At 37.5% G+C, this 22,910-nt stretch overlaps 1 protein-coding gene across 2 annotated transcripts in view; it reads right to left on the bottom strand.

The window, feature by feature from the left end:
- Positions 1–22,910, bottom strand: part of LOC136871632 (GON-4-like protein) — an 89,515-nt gene that overhangs the window by 49,513 nt on the left and 17,092 nt on the right. For both annotated transcript variants that reach the window (XR_011018024.1, XM_067145111.2), the window contains exons 3-4: positions 20,514–20,694; positions 9,559–9,733 (exon numbers count right to left, since the gene is read on the bottom strand). Coding sequence is in view for 1 of the 2 variants with exons in the window: in XM_067145111.2 (XP_067001212.2) it covers positions 9,559–9,733; positions 20,514–20,694 (356 nt within the window). In the remaining variant the exon portion in view is untranslated. The remainder of the gene's footprint in view (positions 1–9,558; positions 9,734–20,513; positions 20,695–22,910) is intronic.

The following is a 22,910-nucleotide window of genomic DNA, read 5'->3' as shown; positions in this document are numbered from 1 at the left end:
AGAGAGTAATTAACAATTAATTAACAATGTTGAGGTCAGAAAAGTAACAGGGGTAAAAAAAAACCTGAGTGAAAGGTTGGAGAAGAATAACCTGAGATGGTTTGGACATTTTACGAGGATGGAGGAGGGGAGGATAACAAAATAAGTGCTGGAGGCTATGATAGAGGAAAAGAGGGCAAGAGGGAGACCCAGAGCAAGATGGATAGACTGTCCAGAACAGTATAAGAAAAAGAAGACTTGAATGGAATACAATTACTGAAGAGGAGTGGTAAAAGGAGAGGCAACAGTCAAAAAGTACCATCAACACCCCAACCTGGCAGGAGCTGGACAAAAGGATACGTAAATGAATAATAACAACAACAATTGTTATGCACAAGGGCAGTAGAGGGTAAGAAGCGACAGGGCCAAGGATCCTGGACAAAATGACCACACAAAAAACTTCAAAATTCGAAGGTATTTCCTAATTAATTTTGTTCCTTTTTCTCTGTTTCTCTTTTCAAAAACCAACAACAATTAACAACAAGGATAAATATTTAGAAAAGGGCTTTAACGATGATAAATAACAAGCTTCTACAAAATTAGCTTTAGAGCTTCGTGAAAGACCGGGCAGAATAAGCTCCCAATTCAAAAGACTTATTAGCCTTTACCATGGTAAGAAAAATCTTTGGTACAGTATATAGCACGCCATTATATGAGACAAAAAATTTAAAGGAACACGCACAGCACTCAATGATATGAGAGTGGCTGCAATGTTGTCACTGATTTGCTTAACGGCAGGCATTAGACCTGCGTTCGTTTGTTAATAAACAAACATGCCGTATTTGAAGAGAAATGGACTCTCTCTTCGACGAAGAACAACATTATGCCAAAGAATGCTGAATGATTTCAACCAAAAAGTAATTGATTTTTGCCGCTTTGTGATTGAGAAGCATAAAGTTAAGGAATATTAGCTCTCCCAAATAGGAAACGCAGATCAGACACCAATAAGTTTCGACATGCCACAAAGTCGAACAGTCGATACTATGGGAAGCATAAAAACAACAATGCACTTGTAATGCTTGCTGTAACAGCTGATGGCAGAAAGCTTGCATCTTACATTGTTTTAATGCGATAAATAATGCTGAAAGTAAAACTTCCGCGAGGGATCCACGTTCATATCCAGGAAAAAGGGTGGATGAACACGTCACTCGTACAAGATTGGATACAAATAGTTTGGGGAAATCGAGCAGAGTCCCTCCTTTGATGCCCGGCCCTTCTCGTAATGGACAGTTTTCATGGCCACCTGACGGAAGACACTAAGAAGTTATTGGAAACCATGAAAACCGATTTGGCAGTGATTCCTGGTGGACTGATGTCGGTACTTCAATCCTTGGACGTTTCGATAAATAAACCATCCAAAGACAATGTGCAAAATCTTTATTAGTGGTGGATGGCGGAAAGTGTACACGAACTTACCCCAACAGGCAAGATTCGGAAACCACCTGAGGAACTACTTTGTGAGTGGATATTGCACACTTGGGACATAATTTCTTTGAAGGTGATTGAAAAGAGCTTCAAGAAAACGAGAATCTCAAATTCGTTAGATGGGAGTGAAGATGATTTCTTATGGAGAGATGTGAGCAGTGATAACAGTAGCAGCAGTTTTTCCTCCAGTGCTCGAATACAGAACCCTATAAAAGGTAAGACTTTTTTTTGCCGGTATGTCATTATTATGTACTTACATGAATTGAACTATTATTAGTTCACATTTATTTCACTTCAGGTTGTATCTACAGCTTGTAATGGGAAGAGAACTTTCCAGTGTTGGTACTTCAAATCTGTCTCCAGCCTACTTTATGTACCCTATCTGACTTTCAGAAAGAAACACACGCCGTAATTTTACGCCAAATGACTATAACTGCAAATGAGTTGAACCAATTGTGTGTATATATTTGATGTATTCTTTTAAATGTAAATAAATTGTACAGCTGTGAGCTTGCATCCGGGAGATAGTAGGTTCGAATCCCACTATCAACAGCCCTGAAGATGGTTTTCCGTGGTTTCCCATTTTCACATCAGGCAAATGCTGGGGCTGTACCTTAATTAAGGCCACGGCCGCTTCCTTCCAACTCCTAGGCCTTTCCTGTCCCATCGTCGCCATAAGACCTATCTGTGTTGGTGCGACGTAAAGCCCTTAGGAAAAAAAAAAAAACAAATTTGTACATTTTTTTTAAATATCTGCATTTCTTGAATAATTTACGTATCCTAATTCTTCGCCTGGTTTTCATCATAAACGAGTGATAGGATTGCTAAAAATTTATGACAGACTGTTGTTTTGTTCATTTTAATTATAATAGAAGCCTTCTATATCACCATCACTTTCACCAATTGTAATGTTACTCACTCATTGCAATATCTTTATAAACAACTTAACTATAATCTTTTACCATATGTTAATTGTAGTTCTAGCCTCTCCAAGGTTTTTTAAAAAAATGTTTCATTTCATGTATATATAAATCAGGTGCCTGTTTCTATTTTAAAGTTAAGATAATGGCTGATGATGCCTGAATTCAAGGCGAAACATGTACCATTTTAGTTAACATGCCAAAGTAAACCAACTAAAATAAGACATTTTGTATTGATTAGGTGGTAAATTCAATAAATTAACTTATTGATATTTTTGCATTCAAGCATCATCAATACGGATCAAGAATGATATTTATCACATGTAATATTAATGCCAACCAGGCAAGATTTCTAGAGATATCAAGTTTCTTAAAGATTGCTTGAAATTAGAGTTGGTACCTAAGTTTCTCAAATCTTTGCAACGAAAAGGTCATCCCCATTCAAAATCTAATGTCACTCAAAAGAAAGTAAACAGCATATGGTTAAAAAATGAAATCAAGCTATTATACGGGAAGAAATCTCTATTGAATTTACAATTACAGTAGAACCTCGATAATTCGAAATCGGTTAATTCAAAATCCCGCCTAATTCGAAGAAGCTCTCGTTCCCGGAAACATGAGATACAGTTTTGCATGTTATTTCAATTGTTTAATTCGAAATACGGATAATTCGTAATTCGAAGTATAATGTCGGCCCCATTACCGAAATTCAGACTTTTAATTCGAAAATGCCTTTACATTTTCAAACAATAGTATGTTGCAGAGTAATTTCAACTCGAAATTTATCCGCTCCGCGTCATAATAGAACGCGCGTTCCAGAACTCACTTCGATGGGTCTACAGTGCGCTTCATGATTGCTAAGTTGAATGAAATCGGAATTCTTTTGTCTTCAACCTTTTAAGGAATGCCGTAATATCACGCAACATGCAGTGTGCGGGAAAACAGAATCCGCGAACACTGGCGATGCCGACAGTTGACGAAAAAACGTGGCAAATATAATAAATTCGTAGGCACCGAACAATATTGACATTGCCGGTGAAACTGCATTGCTTTATTTTAATGCGAACCCAAATGGTCTTATGGTTTTAAAGGAGAAATTGCCAGCCGGGAAATCGTACAGTGTGAGGGATGGGGGTCATAGTAGTGCGTTGCAATGCACATGGAAGCGAGATACTTTATCCCCTCGTCATAGGAAACTTAAGAGCGTCGGGCACTTTCCATGCCAGTACAAAGCATCTATAATAAAAATGCAAACAGTAAAGAAATCCAAAAATTAATGCATTTGCATAGGGGAACCGGCATAATTTATCCTCGTCTTTGAATTGTGCGATTTTTTTTTTCTTTCGTTGCGTGAGGTTATGTTTGTCAGTGATTTATCCAAGTGCATTATTTGAACATTGTAAATGCACCTTGTTGGATACATTTTGGAAATAAGTTTTTTTCCATGGCATTTGAAAGGTTTAAACTGTGAATCGAGGTGATTGCATGTATTAATTGGTCTTAGAATACTTCGTGACGCGGCAAGGGTTGGTACTTCTGAATTGCGAATTGGCGGTTAATTCGAAATCACGTAATTCGAAGTCCGATTTTTTAGTCTCAACGACTTCGAATTAACGAGTTTTTACTGTATATAGGACACATTTGACCATCTCTCAAAACCTATCTCCACTTCAATGGAGTTCATTTTTAAGGCACACTGACCTTAACCTATCTTACATATTAGACACGAAACAGAAAACCCTAAACCATAAATTATCTTGTTTACAAGAAAACAAACGCAAAACATCTGACCATAACACAACCAACAAAGAGTCCCCTTCCCATTTGACTAACATTTCCACTACTATTAATCTATCTAATACTGCCTTCTCCAAACAAGAGATGAATCTATTGGATAAGGGTATTAAACATAATTGGCCTAATCACAAAAAAGCAGACGACATAATTACTACCATCGCTGAAACCGAAACTAATATTGATAAACAAATTCCGATTGAGAAGCAAAATGGCGTACGTAATGAAGTAAAAAAGAAACTCCCAACATTGTTTAATGAGATAACATCTAACAACAACTACAATGTCTCAAAACAAATTCTAAATCTGAAATCTAAAATCCATCATAGTAATGTAGTAATAACCAAAGCAGATAAAGGCAACACCATAGTAATAATGAACAAACAATATTACATAGATAAAACAAAAACCTTTCTATCAGACAAAACCTATACTATAATTAATAAAGATCCAACAAACATAATACAGCGCGACTTAAAGAACCTTCCCAAAAATTCTACTTTCATTTTAATTGATCAAGATTATCAGAAATTAACCATAACGAACCCAAAGTTACCTACAGTAAGATCATTACCCAAAATTAATAAAAAGGAGGTCCCCATTCGACCTATAATTAATAGTATGAATAGTCCTACCTATAAAACTTTTCAATTCCTACACATATTCCTAAAAAAAACATTTTAAATTCAACAACTCCAACCCCCAAAAAACTCGATCGAACTTTGCAATTCCCTAAATAAATTCAATCTACAACAAAACCATGTTTTATGCTCTTTCGATATCACCATCATGTATACAAATATCCCTATCAATAATACTATTAATATCATAAGGAACAATCTATCGAAACGTAGCAAATTAAGTAAAATCGAAATTGATGAGTGATTAAAATTACTTAGTTTCATTTTAAACAACAATTACTTCACTTTCAATAAGAAAATTTACAAACAGGAAGGTTTGGCGATGGGAGACCCGTTATCTGGAATATTAGCTGATATATACTTAGATAACCTCGAACACAGCAAGATTACCAATAACATCAACGGACTCTGTCTTTGGCATCGTTATGTCGATGATACCATAGCAATCATAGATAAACAAATCAATAACAGTGACAACATATTATCCTTCCTCAACAATTTGGATAATAACATTAAATTCACTAAAGAAGATGAAATCAATAGCTCTTTAAATTTCTTAGACATCAAAATCACACGATTACCAAACAAGTTCGACTTCCAAATATACAGAAAATCCACCTTTTCTCCAACAACCATAAAAAATGATTCTTTACATCCCAACTCACATAAAAAAGCCACTTATCACAGTCTAATATATAGGACATTAAAAATCCCTATGTCCCCCAGTAATTTAAAGAAAGAATTACAATTCATTAAAGAAATAGCTAAATTCAATGGATTTCATACAAATATAATTGATAAAATCATCAATAAAACCAAATTAAAATTAGCTACAAATTTAACCCCATTGAAACCCGTTAAACCAAAATACGCTAAATTCACGTTTAATAACCATGGTATTTATGCGATATCCAATTCACTAATGAAGCACGATGTAAAAATAGCCTATACAACAAAAAACACTAATCGTAATTTATTCTTTAATCATAACTCCATCAACATCACAGACAATAGTTACTCTGGATCAGGAATATACAGACTAAAATGCTCCACATGTAATTTTTCTTATGTTGGCCAAACTGGCCGCAGCTTCTCCACTAGATACGCCGAGCATTATAATGCACAAAGACATAACAAATTTTCTGCAATGGCCAACCACATGAGGGACACAGGACATAAATTTACCACTACAGAACAAGACCTTCATATCCTCAAAAGAGTCAACAAAAGCAAACTTATGACCGAGTATGAAAATTTATTAATTTTCCTCGACCAACATTATCAATTCCCCTCACCAATATATTCCTAAAAGTTTTCAACCTCAAATCAGTAAACCCCCCTACCTCCTCTACAACTAACACAATCCCCTCCCTTCCCCTCACCACCAGTACCTCTAATTCAAATGCAACCAATAGACCCTTAGCCACACCCACTGTAATATCGCTTCCTCCAACGGCATCTCACCGTTACAACACGCGCAGCAGTACATTTCCCTCTCTCTCTCTCCCGCCAATAGCAGCTCCCCTCAATTAATAACGTAACAAACTACCCTCTCTTTGTCTAATGGTAAGTGTACACAATCTTCACTTTAACATTTTATTACGATTTTTCACTCAATTAACACCACGTTTTTGGTTTCCTTTTACAGATTCAACTGTAACACTTCTATTTCGACTTGAATGTCAATCAACCACACATTCTTAACAACATTGCAGCATTGCAACAAATTGAGATGGTCCATAAAGGCCCTATTTAAACATCGTTCTTCAACTTCATATTTTTTATCAAACTGAACCACATCACCATATGCCATTGACTTTCGATTTATCTCTTGTAAACAAATATTGATGGTCACATGACCATATTTCACTATTATTTTATTCTACATTTTTATTAAATACGATTATCATTGTCATTTTCGTTGTAACCGCTGATCGGCCAACAATTTTTAGCAATCCTATCACTCGTTTATGACAGACTGTTGCTTTGTTCATTTTAATTATAATAGAAGCCTTCTAATGTCATATCACCATCACTTTCACCAATTGTAATTTTACTCACTCATTGCAATATCTTTATAACCAACTTAACTATAATCTTTTACCATATGTTAATTGTAGTTCTAGCCTCTCCAAGGTTTTTTTAAAAAAATGTTTTATTTCATGTATATATAAATCAGGTGCCTGTTTCTATTTTAAAGTTAAGATAATGGCTGATGATGCCTGAATTCAAGGCGAAACATGTACCATTTTAGTTAACATGCCAAAGTAAACCAACTAAAATAAGACATTTTGTATTGATTAGGTGGTAAATTCAATAAATTAACTTACTGATATTATTCCATACAATGTTACTGTATGAGCTAGAGTGTAATAATGGATATAATCACAAATTTAGGTTTCTATTACCAAGTCCACCAATGGTGATCATTGTAAACGTGGAGATATCATTCAGTCATCATGGTAACGAATGTTCTGGTGATGGTGGCGGTTGTGATTTTTGTAAGCAAAAGAAAATCAAGTATTCATTAACTCTGACTATTAATCAGTAAGATATAGCATAGGGATGTGGCGACCCCATCGCCCAGTGGGTAACCACTGCAATTAGCTTCCCAAGTATTGGCGGGTAAACCATAAAACTTACTGACATGAGGAAATGCATCTCAGGCACCGACCAGCTAGTGCATAACAAAATATTAACGCAAAGGTCCATGACAGGCCTAGCAAGCCAGTGGTAGTGTATTACTGTATATTGTTTTCAACAATCAAACGAGCCTCGGATCAAATGTAAAACCAATACCAAAAGTGACAAAGCCTTTGTGCAGATCTGTCCGGTATGACAGCCAAAATGCCTCCGATGATAGACAAATCTGTTCAAAGAAAAATATAAGAAATAGGGTCTATTAATGTAGTATCCTTAGAAAAGGATACAAGAGTTGAAGAAATCACACAGTAATGACAGAGAGAAACATACCGATAATGGGACTAAGTGATAATAAGAAAGAAAAAAAGGGGAGTGATAATAAGGCACTGGAGAGGGGATATATAGGATGTGGTGGTCAGGAAAAGACAAAAGAAGAAATGGTGTCGCAATAATAATGGTTAAAGAACTGGCCAACAAAGTACTCAATGTGGATTATGTGTGCGACAGAATAATTAAAGTTCAGTTAAATGATGGAAGGAAATATCCTTGATATAATTCAGGTTTATGCTCCTCAAATAGGCTGTGAAATAGATGAAAAGGAAGAGTTCATCACTAAACTGGAGGATGCTGTAACATGTAACAAGACTGTGATTATTGGAGACTTTAATGCTAGAGTTGGGAATGATAGAGGAGGATATGAAACAGTTATAGGAAGCCACGGAGATCACAGAATGATGAAGGGGAGATATTATTAGACATGTGTCTGAGAAATAAATGGATCGTTGGTAATGGATGGTATAAGAAAAGAAATAGTCAGAAGTATACCAGATACAGTTGGAACTTGCAACAGAAATCCATAACTGATTATATAATAATAACGGAAGAAATCAGAAGATGCTTGACAGACGTGAACATAGAGAAGGATTTTCTTTTGGGGTTTACTCCCTTAGCCTTTGAGGATCTCTCCTTATCCCACAAGGCAGTGGGTTCCATCTGTACTATCCCAGAGGATGGATTGCCTCTTCCGCCAGCTCTGCCGTAGCAAATCATCATCTCCGCCTTCGCTGCCATTGAGGTCTTCACCCGTAACCCTGGGCACGGGTTTCATGATATACTCCATGGTACTGGGTCCCTGTCTGAACTCAGCCATCCTATCACTCCGGCTTACTGGAGTGTAGAATGCCCACACCTGCGACATGGACGTGCCAGGCAAGAATTACTCAAGTAGAGGACAGGGAAGGTGGCCCTGTCTCTCTAAAGCCGGGATAATGGTTGTGTATGATCCTAAAACCAAAGGCTTATTACTGTGTATCAGACATAATTAGAAATTGGAAAGTACCTACCAAAGCAAAAATCATGATATATAAATCATATTTACCTATGGATCAGAATGTTGGACTTGAGACAAAAAACGATCTGAGTAGATTACAAGCGAAAGAGATACATTTTCTGCAAGGGATCTTTGATAAAACAAGGAGAGACAAGATAAGAAATGAAACCATACGAAACACACTACAGATCAACCCTCTAAAAGAAACTATGGAGAGAAATAGGCTGAAATGGTTTGTCCATGTCAAAAGAATGGGACAAGAAAGATTACCAAGAAGAGCTCTGGAATGGACAGAATATGGAAGAAGACCAATTGGAAGACAACGAACAAGATGGAGGGATCAGGTGGAGGATGACGTAAATCGGAGAGGACTACAGTGGCAGACAGTGATGAATGATAGAATGTGGGAAAAAGAGAAAACTGGAAGAGGCTCTGTGAACGACCTGCATAAGCAGAAATGCATCAAGAAGATGAATCGGTAAGATAATAAATATGATGAGTGAAATTAGTACATGAATGTGAAAGAATGATCACTTGAAGAATGAGGGTAAATGGTAACATAAAACAGGGGGTTGGAAGTCCAGGGCACAAATGCTTTAATATATGATGGGATTACAAGGTCCTAAGACCCTAAAACTTATCGACAATAACATTAGAATGACTACTGTTGTTAGCTCTCTGCTAGATGGTGTTACTTCTGCTATTATCCAAACATTAACCTGTCCACAATATGTATGACACCTAGTAAAATTATGCAGGTACAAACCAAATGCTTTGTCATTCTTGACGTCGTCACTATCTGGTGCCAGAAGATTTAAAGTGGCTTCTATATCTCTAATGTGCTTAGATTTCTTCTTAGCAGCATTTGCTGACCGAGATTTAGGTGAGGATCTTATAGTTGTGCTTGCCAGCATCAAAGCAGCCAGCTCATCTTCATCATCCTGGAAACACATATCAGTTCTCACAGTTACTAAAAATATCATTGAATATTTGGAGACCCTTTAACAGATCTCATATGAAAGTAAAGACTGAATTATTTCAGTTAAAATGGTATTGGAACAAAGCACTTCTATATACAAGTAGTATGTAGAATTATATGCAAATTACAGTATGTGCAAAAATTATATGCAACATTAACAACTGAAATATACATGGAAGCATGACTTTAAATACCCCTTAAATATACTCCAGGTTAATGAAACTTACCAGGTTAACACAATGTTAAAAATCTAAAAATCTCTAAATTATTACATTATATGTGGAGGAGGAGAATGGTATTGGTTAAACACTTCTTCTGGTCTAAAGAAATGCTGAAGAGCTTGAATTTTTCCCTGTAAAGGCCTTGACAATGTGCCCATAAATCTATACGCACAGACATCTCATTTTACAAATGCTTAAAAGGCTAGTCAACCATGCTGTAATTCAATATCACTACTACCTTGAAAGCACAGACGGAATGTGCTTAATCAACTACAGCATACTATCCAACTCTCTCTCTTATTGTTCTTTCAATTCTGAGGATTGTGATCTCCGAGGAGGCTATTGGTCAGTTGTCTCCATTTCTTGTGGTCCTCGGCCAAATGTGCAGCAGCAAAGATGTTCAACCCAGTTATATTCTTGATACTGTTCGACCATCAATTGGGAATTACATAAAATCAGATTCATGGTCCGTATCACACTTAAACAGATTCACAATTAAGTATTTATTATTTTCCACCTTGTCGATACATTAAATTGCTTAAGGCAACTTATTGGTTAAAAGTGGTACATGTTTCGTATATTATCAACATCTTCAGCCACATAACACTGCTTAGATGAAACATTCATATATTGACAGAGTATCAATGTTTTAGAGGAAGTGCCCTTAAAATTAACATAAGAAGATTGACAATATTAAAAACAAAATACTTAAGAGAAATTATATAAATTATTCTACAATTGAATGCAGTTGTCAAGAAAACACTTGTATAATAATCCATAGAGAATATGTCCTAATGATTATTCTTTTCTTAAAAAGTTAATGAAAAAAGGTCAATTTATACATTTATAAGTAACTGTCGAAATAAATAAAACCAGATTTTATAATGTGGCTCCTATTACCATTGCAGATGAAAATATTACTAATTCCTAGTTGTCAATTCTTTTTAAAACTGCTTTCCTCTGGAACAGTATCTCCTATCATTTTTTACGGTCCTGAGTCCTGGTGTAGTTGCGATGATGCGTTCTTTTTTGTTCGCGTACTTGAGGAGGTGGAGGAGCAGGGGATATTGGTGTGTCATGAACTTCCTTGTTGTTATCTTCAGCTTCAAAGGACGAGGAATACGTCGTAGGGCTATCTGGAGGTGGATAGATTCCAAATAACATATTCAGGGCGAAAGCCGTTAGCTCAGGAATGTTGAGTTTCGCTTGCCGGTTAGCAGCAAGATTGCTGAATAACACAGTGAGTCTATTTCAGAAAATGGACTGGCATCCGCATCTTTAAGCACGCAGAGGTCACGAATGTTGAACTCGCACATTTCAGTTGCAGCTCGATCATTCGACTTGGTCGAAGTTTTTCAAAATGGCGGTCAAAGTAATTCCTCCTGCTTCCTCCCAGCCGCAAATGGTCGAGTATAACGTCCAATTCATTGTCTAAGAGTGTGACCAGAAAATAATGTTTAATAACCCACTGGTCTGAAATAAAAGGCTTCTACTAACATTTGTTTTAGGAAGAGTGTGATCTGCAATAGTACTTGAATATTTTTGTTGGCCCCCGTGCATATGTTTTCATATTTGCTGTTTGGTGATGTTAATGTTTACACTTTTCAGTGCACTTGTTATTTTATAAGCCCCAGGAGAAAAGGTTTTCATATTTCTTTTCTCATGTTTTTATACCTTTTAATACTTTCCTCTCTTCTTTAGAAATGATAGATAATAGTTTTCACTGTACCTGCGGATAAACAACGTAAAATGCCCTCATGTTGGAAAAAATCATATTTAGTGTTTCCATATCGGTGTTGGATAGTTTTTATTTGTATATTCAGTAGTACGTTTTCTCGCTTCACACATTCCTTTTTGTTGTCCCCTGAAGAAACATTTTAACAAGGTTTTACTGTATTTAAAAAATGGAAGTACTTCAACTTATTTCTAATTTGCCAACATCAAACACTGTACTTGTTGCATTTACAAAGGTCGATCAAATATAAACGGGATTTTTGTTCCTGAACATCAACCGTTGGTAGGACTGGCCCCGCGCTTCTGCTATGCTTAGGCGGGACCGTTAGGAGTGGAGAGAGCGTGCTGTTAGATACTTCCCGCCGTTTCGTCAGTAACGCTCATGATGTCGGAGCAACAGGTGCACCCCTCCACTGTGCAACGCATAATTATAAAATTTCTTGCTCGTGAAGGAGTTACAGCGGCGGAAATTTGCCAGAGATTGACTGCACAGTTCGGTGATCAAACATTGTCAAGGACGCATGTGTGTGCCTGGCATAAAAATTTTAAGGAATGATGAGAACGTGTGGAAAATCAGCAACACGATCGCCATCCTCGGAATAGCATTACAGACGAAAACATTTGTTTGGTTAAAGACATTATTGCTGATTGATTTTTTGCATGAGCGACGCACAATCAATGCTGCTTACTATTGCGAGCTATTGAACAAGGTAGGGTTGCATATCGTCGCAAAAGACAAGACCAACCGATTCAACAGGTCCTCCTCCACAACAATGCGTGGCCCCATACTGCAGTTGTAACTGTCTCCAAGCTACAGGAAATGCATTGGAGTACACTTGATCATCATCCTTACAGCCCTGACTCATCGCCCTGCGATTTCCATTTGTTCGGACCACTTAAAGAAGCTCTAGGAGGGCAACGATTTGAAGATGACGAGAGTGTGGAAGTCTTTCTGCGCAACTGGCTGGTGATACGACCCTGTTCTCTTTACGATGAGAGCATCAAATAGCTGCCCATACGCTGGGAAAATGCATTTCCAAAGCAGGAAACTATGTGGAAAAATAATTGTAATTGGCTTGTGTTTTTCAATAAATTAATTTAAATAAAAAATTAAAATCACATTTATATTTGATCCCCCCTTCATAGTTCAGTTACACCACTATTTCTTGCCAGCAGCCAATTATAGTTTTCACTGATTTGTCATTTAGCCTTGGCCGCCCAACTGCTTAATAAATATTTAAGCATTCAAAATTCTAGTATACCTATAAGTGTCATATTTCAGTCAGTTTAGGGAATTATCCAACAGCTCTTGGAACATATTACAGTCGCTATCTTTCAACAATGGAAAAGCTTGTCTGTAAGTCAGCAGGACCATGGACAATAACTGTTGTCAGTGCTGGCACAACAAGGTAGAAAACACTTGTTCACGTCCTTGGTTAATGCTCTTATGGTGAAGCTCTACAAAATACAAGGCATCATAAAATACGATCTGTCATTGCTCAAGCTTTAAGGAACTTGTGATTTACAGTCTTTGAGGAGGTTCACGGTCCCTCTGTTACAGGCAGCACCTGCAGAATTTACATGATAGCCTTTTAAAGACAACCAAAAGAACTTAATGATAGATCTGACAATCAGATTTGAAACATCTGAAACACAACCCAATAAGGTTCACGAGCAGAAGAAAGCTACATGTGAACCAACCATCGCAGACCATCAAAAAAGAGTTGCAGTTGGATGATATCGAAGTCATCGGATGAATGGCTGGCACTAGAGGAACCATTCCTCTCCTCTTCGTCAAGTTCTGCAAATCAATCAAACTCAATTAGACATTAAGAAGAGAAGTTGCAGTGACTGTCTTGAAATATTCAATCCAAATCTTAAATAAATGCATGGTATCATAAAATATGACCCGTCAGTGCTCAACCATTAAGGAACTCGAACTTTGGTCTTCGAGGAGGTTCACAGTCCCTCTGTTACAGGCACAACCCATAGAATTCACATGATAGCCTTCAAAGACTATCAAAAAGGCTTTATAATAGATCTGTCAATCAGATTTGAAACATCTGAAACACAACCCAATGAGGTTCACGAGGAAAAGAATGCAACAAGTGAACAACCACCCCACTTCATCAAAAAGAGTACCAGTTGAATGATTTTGGATTTGACTTTCAATTAAATTGTTTCTTTTTTTTTTTTTCCAGCTATAATTCTGTTATCATATGTTTTCTTTTTCAGGTAGTTTCTAAATTTTATTTATTCATAAATTAGTTTTGACAGACTGAAGAAACTTAACAAAAAAGTTTACAAATAAAAATCCTGAAGGACCAAACTTAATGAAACCACATAAAATATATCAAATACTGTATACTAATCAATCATTATATAGCCTGCCTGGTGGCCATGATCGTTAAGCCGTTGAAGTCTAAACGGTCTGACGCCATGGTTAGCCTGTTCGAATCCAGTTGGTTGAAAAAAATTTCACCATCAGAATGTTGGCTGGCAGGGTACGGGGGGTGGTGGTATACAATTCCTAATCACTACATTGCGTGCCAAAAGCCTGGATTACATTCCAAACCTCTCCATAGTGCTCATATGGAGTGAGGGCATATGACACTGTCATTAAGCCTTGAGCAGACCCCTTGGTGCTATTTGACAGGAGTAGGCTATGTGCTGGCACTGGGTTTCACCCTCTTCTTTCCTACTATCATATATCATGTCATTCACTTCATCTCATTAACTCCTCTGATGAGGTTAATGTCAGGAAGAGCATCCGGTCATAAAAACCCGCCACGACAGATTCATCTCACTTCTTAACCAATCCCGTACAAAAATGGGACAAGGGTTGGACAAACAATCAATCATTATGTAATCAACTCCTCCATATTACTTTTTAAATTTCTCTTGTTTTTACGTTGCACCAACACATGTAGGTCTTATGGCGACGATGGGAGAGGAAAGGCCTAGGAATGGCAAGGAAGCGGCCGTGGCCTTAATTAAAGTACAGCCCCAGCATTTGCCTGGTATGAAAATGGGAAACCACGGAAAACCATCTTCAGGGCTGCCGACAGTGGGATTCGAACCCACTATCTCCCGGATGCGAGCTCACAGCTGCGCGCCTCTAACAGCACGACCAACTCGCCCAGTTCTCTCGTTTTACTGTATACTTTGTTCAGAAGCAATTTCCAGTTGGGGAAACTCAAAATCCCTTGTGAAGGAGAAGCAAACATTTAACACATTTTTTTAACTTGCAATAACTGCTCGCTTTTGTGATAGCAAATTGTGAAATCCTTTAATTGCCTACATATATACTTGTATTTATTCGACAATACTCTGTATTCTGATAATAGTCTAGCAAAAGATATGGTCCAAAGAATTTGAGTTTCGATGTTTTCTACAGGGCAAGTCTCTCCTCCATGACAAAGTGCACGAAGGTGATGGGTGATGATGACGATGAAAGTAAGCCAAGGAGTATAGTCCAATACACTACTACAGTTTATTTAAGTTGGAAGAGAACATGAACTGATGAGGAGAGAGCCAATTTACTCAAAGATGGTAGTGTATGAAGGTGTGGGGATTGTTCTTATCCTCTGGTATTTACTTGTTTGTCTTTGGCTTTTTTTTCTATTGCTCCCTTCTTGGATGCTGACTTTTCACCCTCTCATGTGCTCCTTTTCTATACCAGGTGATTCTCTTGCGCCTACTAATTTTGTTCTATACATTTCAACTAACTGGCAGTTACAGTATATATGTCATGAGAACTTTGGCCTTTCTGGTATGCAAAGCAAAAACAAACAGATATCTTTGTATTAACCACCTAACCATATAAAATGATGTTGCGCTGTAACATTATTAAACAATGGCAATCACAAGGGCACACACTAAATTACAGTAGAATACTACTATAACGAGTACAGCATATAACGAGAACCCCATTAAATGACAGTTTTTGTCTGTCCCTTCAAAATTCCTATATTAAACTGTGTGTATTATCCTTTGGTTACAGCGAGACCTCTATGACTGATGCGTCCGTTATTACGAGTGATTAAGCGTGCACGATTTTTTTCCATTGTCGACATTTATGCACCCAGCGATTATATTCCATGCGATTACATAAAATCAGTTTCATGGTCCGTATTGCACTTCAATAGATTCACAATTAAGTATTTATTTATTTTCCACCTAGTCGATACAATGATTGCTTAAGGCAATTTTAAAGGTCAAAAGTGGTACATGTTTCGTATATTATCAACATCTTCAGCCACAGAACACTGTTTAGATGAAAAATATATAAAATTGACAAAGTAATGCTTTAGAGGAAGTGTCCTTAAAATTAACATAAGATTGACAAGATTATTTGTTTGTTTTAATCTTGTCAATCTTATGTTAATTTTAAGGACACTTCCTCTAAAGCATTACTTTGTCAATTTTATATATTTTTCATCTAAACAGTGTTATGTGGCTGAAGATGTTGATAATATACGAAACATGTACCACTTTTGACCTTTAAAATTGCCTTAAGCAATCATTGTATCGACTAGGTGGAAAATAAATAAATACTTAATTGTGAATATATTCCATGCAATCAATCATCTTCGGTATTGTTTCCCCACCATGTCCATTAGCCAGCTCTCTCGTCGACATTCGAAGGCAATGTCGCAGTTGATTGGTAATACCCGTTGACTGCTGTTCCGTAAAGAAAAAAGGAAATGAAAGAAGATAAAATGTTTTCGTAATAAATGTGTAAATAACATGTCCGATAGTAGTTGTTAACTCTTAAAAAATAAAAGCTGATGTAACGATCGCTTAATTTTAATGCTAAATACTGCAATTAAGTAAGAATAGGATATAGCTCAAGATATGGCAAAGTGTAGCATTGATTTCAGAGGTTAGTTTTATACTTTCTCGCATCTGGTTAAATCCTGGAAAGGTTATTATCATGTAAATTTACAGCAAGAATGTTATCATTTTTCTATCAGTGCTTGAAATATGCTTTCATGATGCATATAGTACGGTTAAGTGACGCTGTTTGAATAAGAAAACTGAAGCGTTTGCCACAAAATGCGACTGTTGGTATTGTTTTCTCGCTATGTGCACTTGCGAGCTCTCTCTCGATATTCGAAGGCGATGTCGGAGTCGATTAGTAATACCTGTCAACTGCTGTTCCATAAAGAAAATCAGAAATGAAGGAGGAGAACATGTTTTCGTAATAAGTACGTAAATAACATGGCCTATAGCAGTTGTTAACTCGATAGAAATAAAGGCTAGGTAAATGATCGTTTAATTTTTATACTCTACTCTGAAATTAAGTAAGAATGTGATACACCTCAAGATATGGCGGAGCGCATCACTGATTTCAGAGGTTAGTTTATATTTTCTTGTGTCTGGTTAAATTTCGGAGAGGCTATGGCCATGTAAATTTATAGTGAGAATGTTATTTCTCTTCTGGTGCTGAAATATTTTTTCATGATACGTATAGAACGGTTTAAGTTACGTGATTTTGTTTGAATAAGAAAACAGAAATATTTGCCACAAAATGCGGTCATCTTCGGTACAGTATCATTTTCTCACTATGTAGACTTGCGAGCTCTCTCCTCGATATTCTAACGCGATAGGCATAGAATCTCAAGGATAATATAATAAAACCACCTATTCAAAACTTTCAACTTTTAATGTGATTTGAATCTACATGAATTTATGTAGACTTATCACGTCAGGTACATGTTTCACCCATTATTTGGGCATCTTCAGCCTGAAGAAACCTATAGGTCAAGGTTTGGGACCTTTTTAACCGTACATAGTATCGTATACAAACGTTAATAATTTCTTAAGACTAACATGCCAGGATAATAATTTTAAAAATGTGAACAAAAAACATAACTGTGGGTAACAAATTAATGGTGTTTTAACACAATTAATACTTGTTAGTCCTATTCTATCTAACTTAACATATGTCTAAAACTAATATGGATCTTCTTCCTCTATCGTAAGTTTTGGGTAAAGAGGATATTACAAGCCGGGGTTCATTTGACCCTCCTATATCATTTCATGTTCTTGACGTACCGTAACTAATGTCAGAATGTGTTGTCAACCACAAGTGGAGATTTAGAACTGATTGTTAGTTGTAGGCTGGTCAAGATTGTTGTGAATGAAAAATATAAAATTCACCGGCCATGCTTTGGCATGCTAGATCTGTTCAGCAGATGATGAGATGCCAGAGCTGCTGAGGAATTTCTGGTGCTTGAGTGTAAACTATTTGTTTTGAATGCCCCCACAGGAAGAAGTCCAATGGTGTAAAATCCAGTGACCTGATGGGCCAAGGAACAGGTCCTCCTCTTCCTATCCATGTTCCCGGATGTGTCTCATTCAGATCGCGACAGACGGCTAACATCGAATGTGGTGGAGTTCTATCCTGTTGAAATCACATCATTAAATTATCTGCATGTGGTACATCCTCTGGTTAGTACGATTAGCTGTCGCCCCCCGGAGGCCTGGATTTGATTCCTGGATCTGCCACGAAATTTGAAAAGGGCTACAAGGGCTGGAATGGAGTCCACTCAGCCTTGGGAGGTCAACTGAATAGAAGGGTTCGATTCCCACCTCAGCCATCTTCAATATGATTTTCCGTGGTTTCCCACTTCTTCTCCAGGCAAATGCCAAGATGGTACCTAAGTTAAGGCCACAACCACTTCCTTCCCTCTTCCTTGCTTATCCCTTCCAATCTTCCCGACCCCCGTTCAGCAAAGCAGGTGAGGCTCCCTTGGCGAGGTACTGGTCCTCCTCCAGAACTGTATCCCCGACCAAATATCTCGCGCTCCAGGACACTGCCCTTGAGGAAGTAGAAGTGGGATCCCTCACTGAGCCTGAGGGAAAAACCAACCCTGGATGGTAAATGGACTAAGAAAGAAAGAAAGAAGTGGAAGTTCATGACAGAGAGAGTGAGGTAGCGTGTGCCTGTTAAATGACCCTTGAATAAATACGGTCCGATAATGCGGTCGGGTAGCAAAGATTCTTTTTTTCTTTTTGCTAGGGGCTTTACGTCGCGCCGACACAGATAGGTCTTATGGCGACGACAGCAAAGATTCCACACCATACATTCACTCCTCACTGTACTTGTTAGGCTGCCTGTCGCACCCAGTGAGGATTGTGCATGTTGTGGCGGTTGACAGTTCCATTATTGTGAAATCACGATTCATCCAATAACAAGATTTCTGACAGGAATGTTGAATCATTTTCCGCATTTCCTAATCGCCACTGACAGAAATTCATTCAAGCTTCAAAATCTTGCCTGTGGAGGTGTTGGTGTAGCTGTAGATGGTAGGGGTAATATTTATGTGCATGGCTGGCTGATGCTCAACTGTTGTGGAACTGTCCATGTACTCATGTGTGGATTATTACGAGCTGTGTCCAGGACTGCCACCTCATTCTCACCAGATGTTACAGTTTTCTCTCGAAATCACCCGTTATCCGCACACATCTTTTAACACTACTGAAAGTCTTTGCAGTCAGATGTCGCCTATCTGGATACCTTACCTGGTACACACGTAGTTCCTGGCACACATTTTTCCTTGCTTCCCCATAGATAAGAGCATGTTCGCGTATTCATCCGTAAAAAACATGATGAATGACTGAAGTGACTCACTCAAGCCGTATAGCAGTGCAGCGCACAATATCAACAACAACAGCGTACTACTGTTTGCACGTGGCACACACTGGTCTGTGCCCAAGTAATAAAACATATTGATTCAAAAAAATTGAAAAATGTACAATTCGAACCAACAATATGTTCGGTTAATTACTAGGCTAGCATCTAACCACATGCGCTATGGTGGAACAGTGAGTGTGTGCTTATATTAAGAATAGATTATAGAGTATATTACTTTGTCAGGTCACTATTTCATACACTCTTCACATCACTGTAACCTCATTTTAAACATGTATTTTGTGCTTTGCTACATCCAGTCATATTAACATTGTAGACTGACATAAGATCGTCATCATTTCTTCGCTCCAGCAAGCCGGGTGCGGTTATGTACGAGCCTCCTCCAGTTTGTCCTGTCCATCCACAGATGTTTATATATGCAATGCCAGTTTAGATCTCTAATTTCAAGGTCCTTGAAAACCACCTTCTCCTGAACATCACAAGGTCTTCCTCTTGGTCTCTTTCCAGGAACACTGTGGTCAAAGTATGCTCAGGCAGTCCTATGGGACCCATCCTCTTCATGTGACCATACCATTGCAATCTCTTCACTTCTCGCTTCTTTTCAATCCAAGCTGTTGTCGGATATCCACATTTCTTATTTTATCCATATTTTATTTTTGTAGACAAGAACAAAGGAACTTCATTTTTGTTGCCTGATGACAACTCATCCTTGATCCATTAAGTGTTGGTACTTCCAGACCAAGCGTGCTGTTTTATGAACGGGCTATAGCAACTGTCAGGTGTAGTAATAATCGCCTGCATGCTGAGCTTACAAGGCATTAGTATCACAAAGGATGCCAATATAGAAATATCGACCTTATGACATTTTTCACACGTCTGCTGGGCTCCATAATACAAAATTAGTAGGCGCAAGAGAATCATCCGGTATACAACTGGAATAATATTTATGGATATTAACTCTCGCAACTGAACAAACCTTTATATCTGTCATTTTCAAATAAAATGTTTAAATCAACAATAGTGAAATTCTTCACAAAAGAAAAAACTGGTATTTGGCTATCTGCAATGGGATTTTTCAAAATAAACAAGCCTATATTTTACAACCTTGGTAAATCAATTATACTAACCTTTCTCTCAGTTGGCTCTGCAGTTTTCTTCTCTTCTGAAGACTGAGAGTCATCTTTCTGCTCAGATACTTGTAATTCAACTTGTTGCTCAACAGGCTGTTCGGTATGTGTTTCATCATTTTGCTTGGGAGCCTCAGTGTCAGCAGGAAGTTGTGCAGAATCAGATACTGCAGGTAAGATCCTAAAAATTAAATTCAGTGTCTTAAAACAGATGTCTCTCTACCAGCTTGGGGAACATACTTCACTGAAAATAATTATACTGATGAAAAAAATTATAAAAATAAGCGTGATAAGGTTGCCCCATTCCATTCAAACTAACAAATTTTCCAAAATTAAAATGCTCTGTAGTGAACAATATAAAGGACAGTGAAATCTCCATACAACAATTACTGACACAATGATAGTCCTCTCTATAATGATAAATTATTCTGGCCCTGGTATTAATTCCACTATAGTGCTATTAAAACAATGTGCGTGTTCTGACAGTTCTCAGCGTGGTAGTAGGAGGTGGCAGTTACTATGACAACCAGTACACGCCTCCCGTTTCAGCCAATCCCAGCTCGACATGCACTCTCCCTTTTCCTACCCCCGCTGTAAGACAGCTTCTAGAGGCGGTCGGTCCGAGTTCCACGTTGCCAATATGGTATACCTTAGCACATGTGGCTGGGCTATATAACAATGTCTACTTTGAGTGATATCATTATCTGTAGGCTATATTGTGTTTTTGAAATCAGCTAAATATTATAGTGCTTTTGTGGTCGTGTTAATAAGTGTATCGTTATCAAGGCTGGAATTCTAGTGTAGTGTAAATTTTATATAGTATTGTGTAGTATAGTGTCATTTTAACACCATCTCATTTACAGAACTCAAAATGTTGCAACCCTTTCAGAGCGCCGCTAAACGACAATGAGGGCGACCTCAACAAATCCAGAAAATGGCACACAATAGACAATACACAAACTTAATAAAAAAGCTAATTACTTCTTCAAGATCTTGCAACATGGCTCATAAACTGAAACACATGGCACAATAGAGGGCTGCTCCTGATAAAAAATATTACAAGATGCTTACCGAAAGGGATGCCAATTGGTATTGAGTAAGATCTCTTCTTAACTTGAAGTATTCTAGCTAAAGGATCATCTAGTGTAGGGATGGCGAACCTATGCCACACGTGCCAGTAGGCGACACGCGAACAAGATTTCGGTGGCACACCACATGCACATATTAACATTTTTGTGTAAGTTTTGTACTATAGACTATACATATCTCATGCATCGTAAAGTCATAGTGTTGCAGGTTTAAGAAATAAATACCGAAAATATATAATCTAGTTCCATTCGCACGTGCATTATGGCAACACTGCAATAGTGATATGTCCGGAAGTCAAGTGAGATAAATGTCAGATGCGGCCGACAAGCCATTCGCTCACCCATATCAGTCAATTAGCGAAGTTTGGCTCGTGTGTGGTTGCCAGCATCGCGTAATTATTCTTTTGGTGTGTACTGTAACTGTTTATTGTTGCGAATTTTGTAAGACAAATAGTTGCTAAGAGATTACCCCAATTTCGAGATTTGGAAAAACTATCGCAGTTTATTTTAAAACCTCATATTGCACAATTGAGTGATATTAAAATCAATACTTCTGAGTGGTTAATTATTGACATTTTACAATTGGAGTTGACTGAATGTCAAGAAAGCAGTTCATCGGGGAACAAACAACTTGGTGAAGAATTGGTGAAAATTGAATGTGCTGTTGATGGTGAACACTCTCCAGAAGCCAGAGAACTTAATATTTGAACAGAGAAACAGCCTCGCACAAATGGTTTCGGCCATGAAGAAACTTGCTACACTGTTAGTTACTTTGTTTGCGTCATCATACGCCTGCGAGCAGCTATTTTCTAAAATGAACGTTGTGAAGTCAACGGTTACAAACCGTTTTGGTTCAGACCTAAATGCTTCTTGTACGTTATCGAGGACAAGAAGTTATGAACCTAACATAAATGACATGGCTACCACGATTCAGCAACAAGTTTCACACTAAAGTTGAGAAAGTCCTTTGGTAATATTAGTATTTTTTTATTTCTATATCAAATAATACTTAATGACGAAGTGTGTAACAATGGGCGCTTATTATATTTTTTTAAATGTATTTTTGCGGTATTGGCAAAAATACGACCACGGAACATGCAATCAAATGTATTATTTTACAATATTATGCAATAACATATATAATAACAAGTGGCACAGTAGACAGTTGTGAATAATAAACTAGACTCAAAATGGCACACTAGTTGGAAAAGGTTTGCCATCCCTGATCTAGTGGCTATCAGAGAATGTATGAAGAAGGCAGAGCTGAAACAGCAAGTTTTCACCAACACTTTGTTATTACTCTAAAGTT

This window comes from Anabrus simplex, chromosome 4 (assembly GCF_040414725.1).
Source record: "Anabrus simplex isolate iqAnaSimp1 chromosome 4, ASM4041472v1, whole genome shotgun sequence".
NCBI lineage: Eukaryota > Metazoa > Arthropoda > Insecta > Orthoptera > Tettigoniidae > Anabrus > Anabrus simplex.
This window is presented reverse-complemented; position numbering and strand designations above follow the sequence as displayed.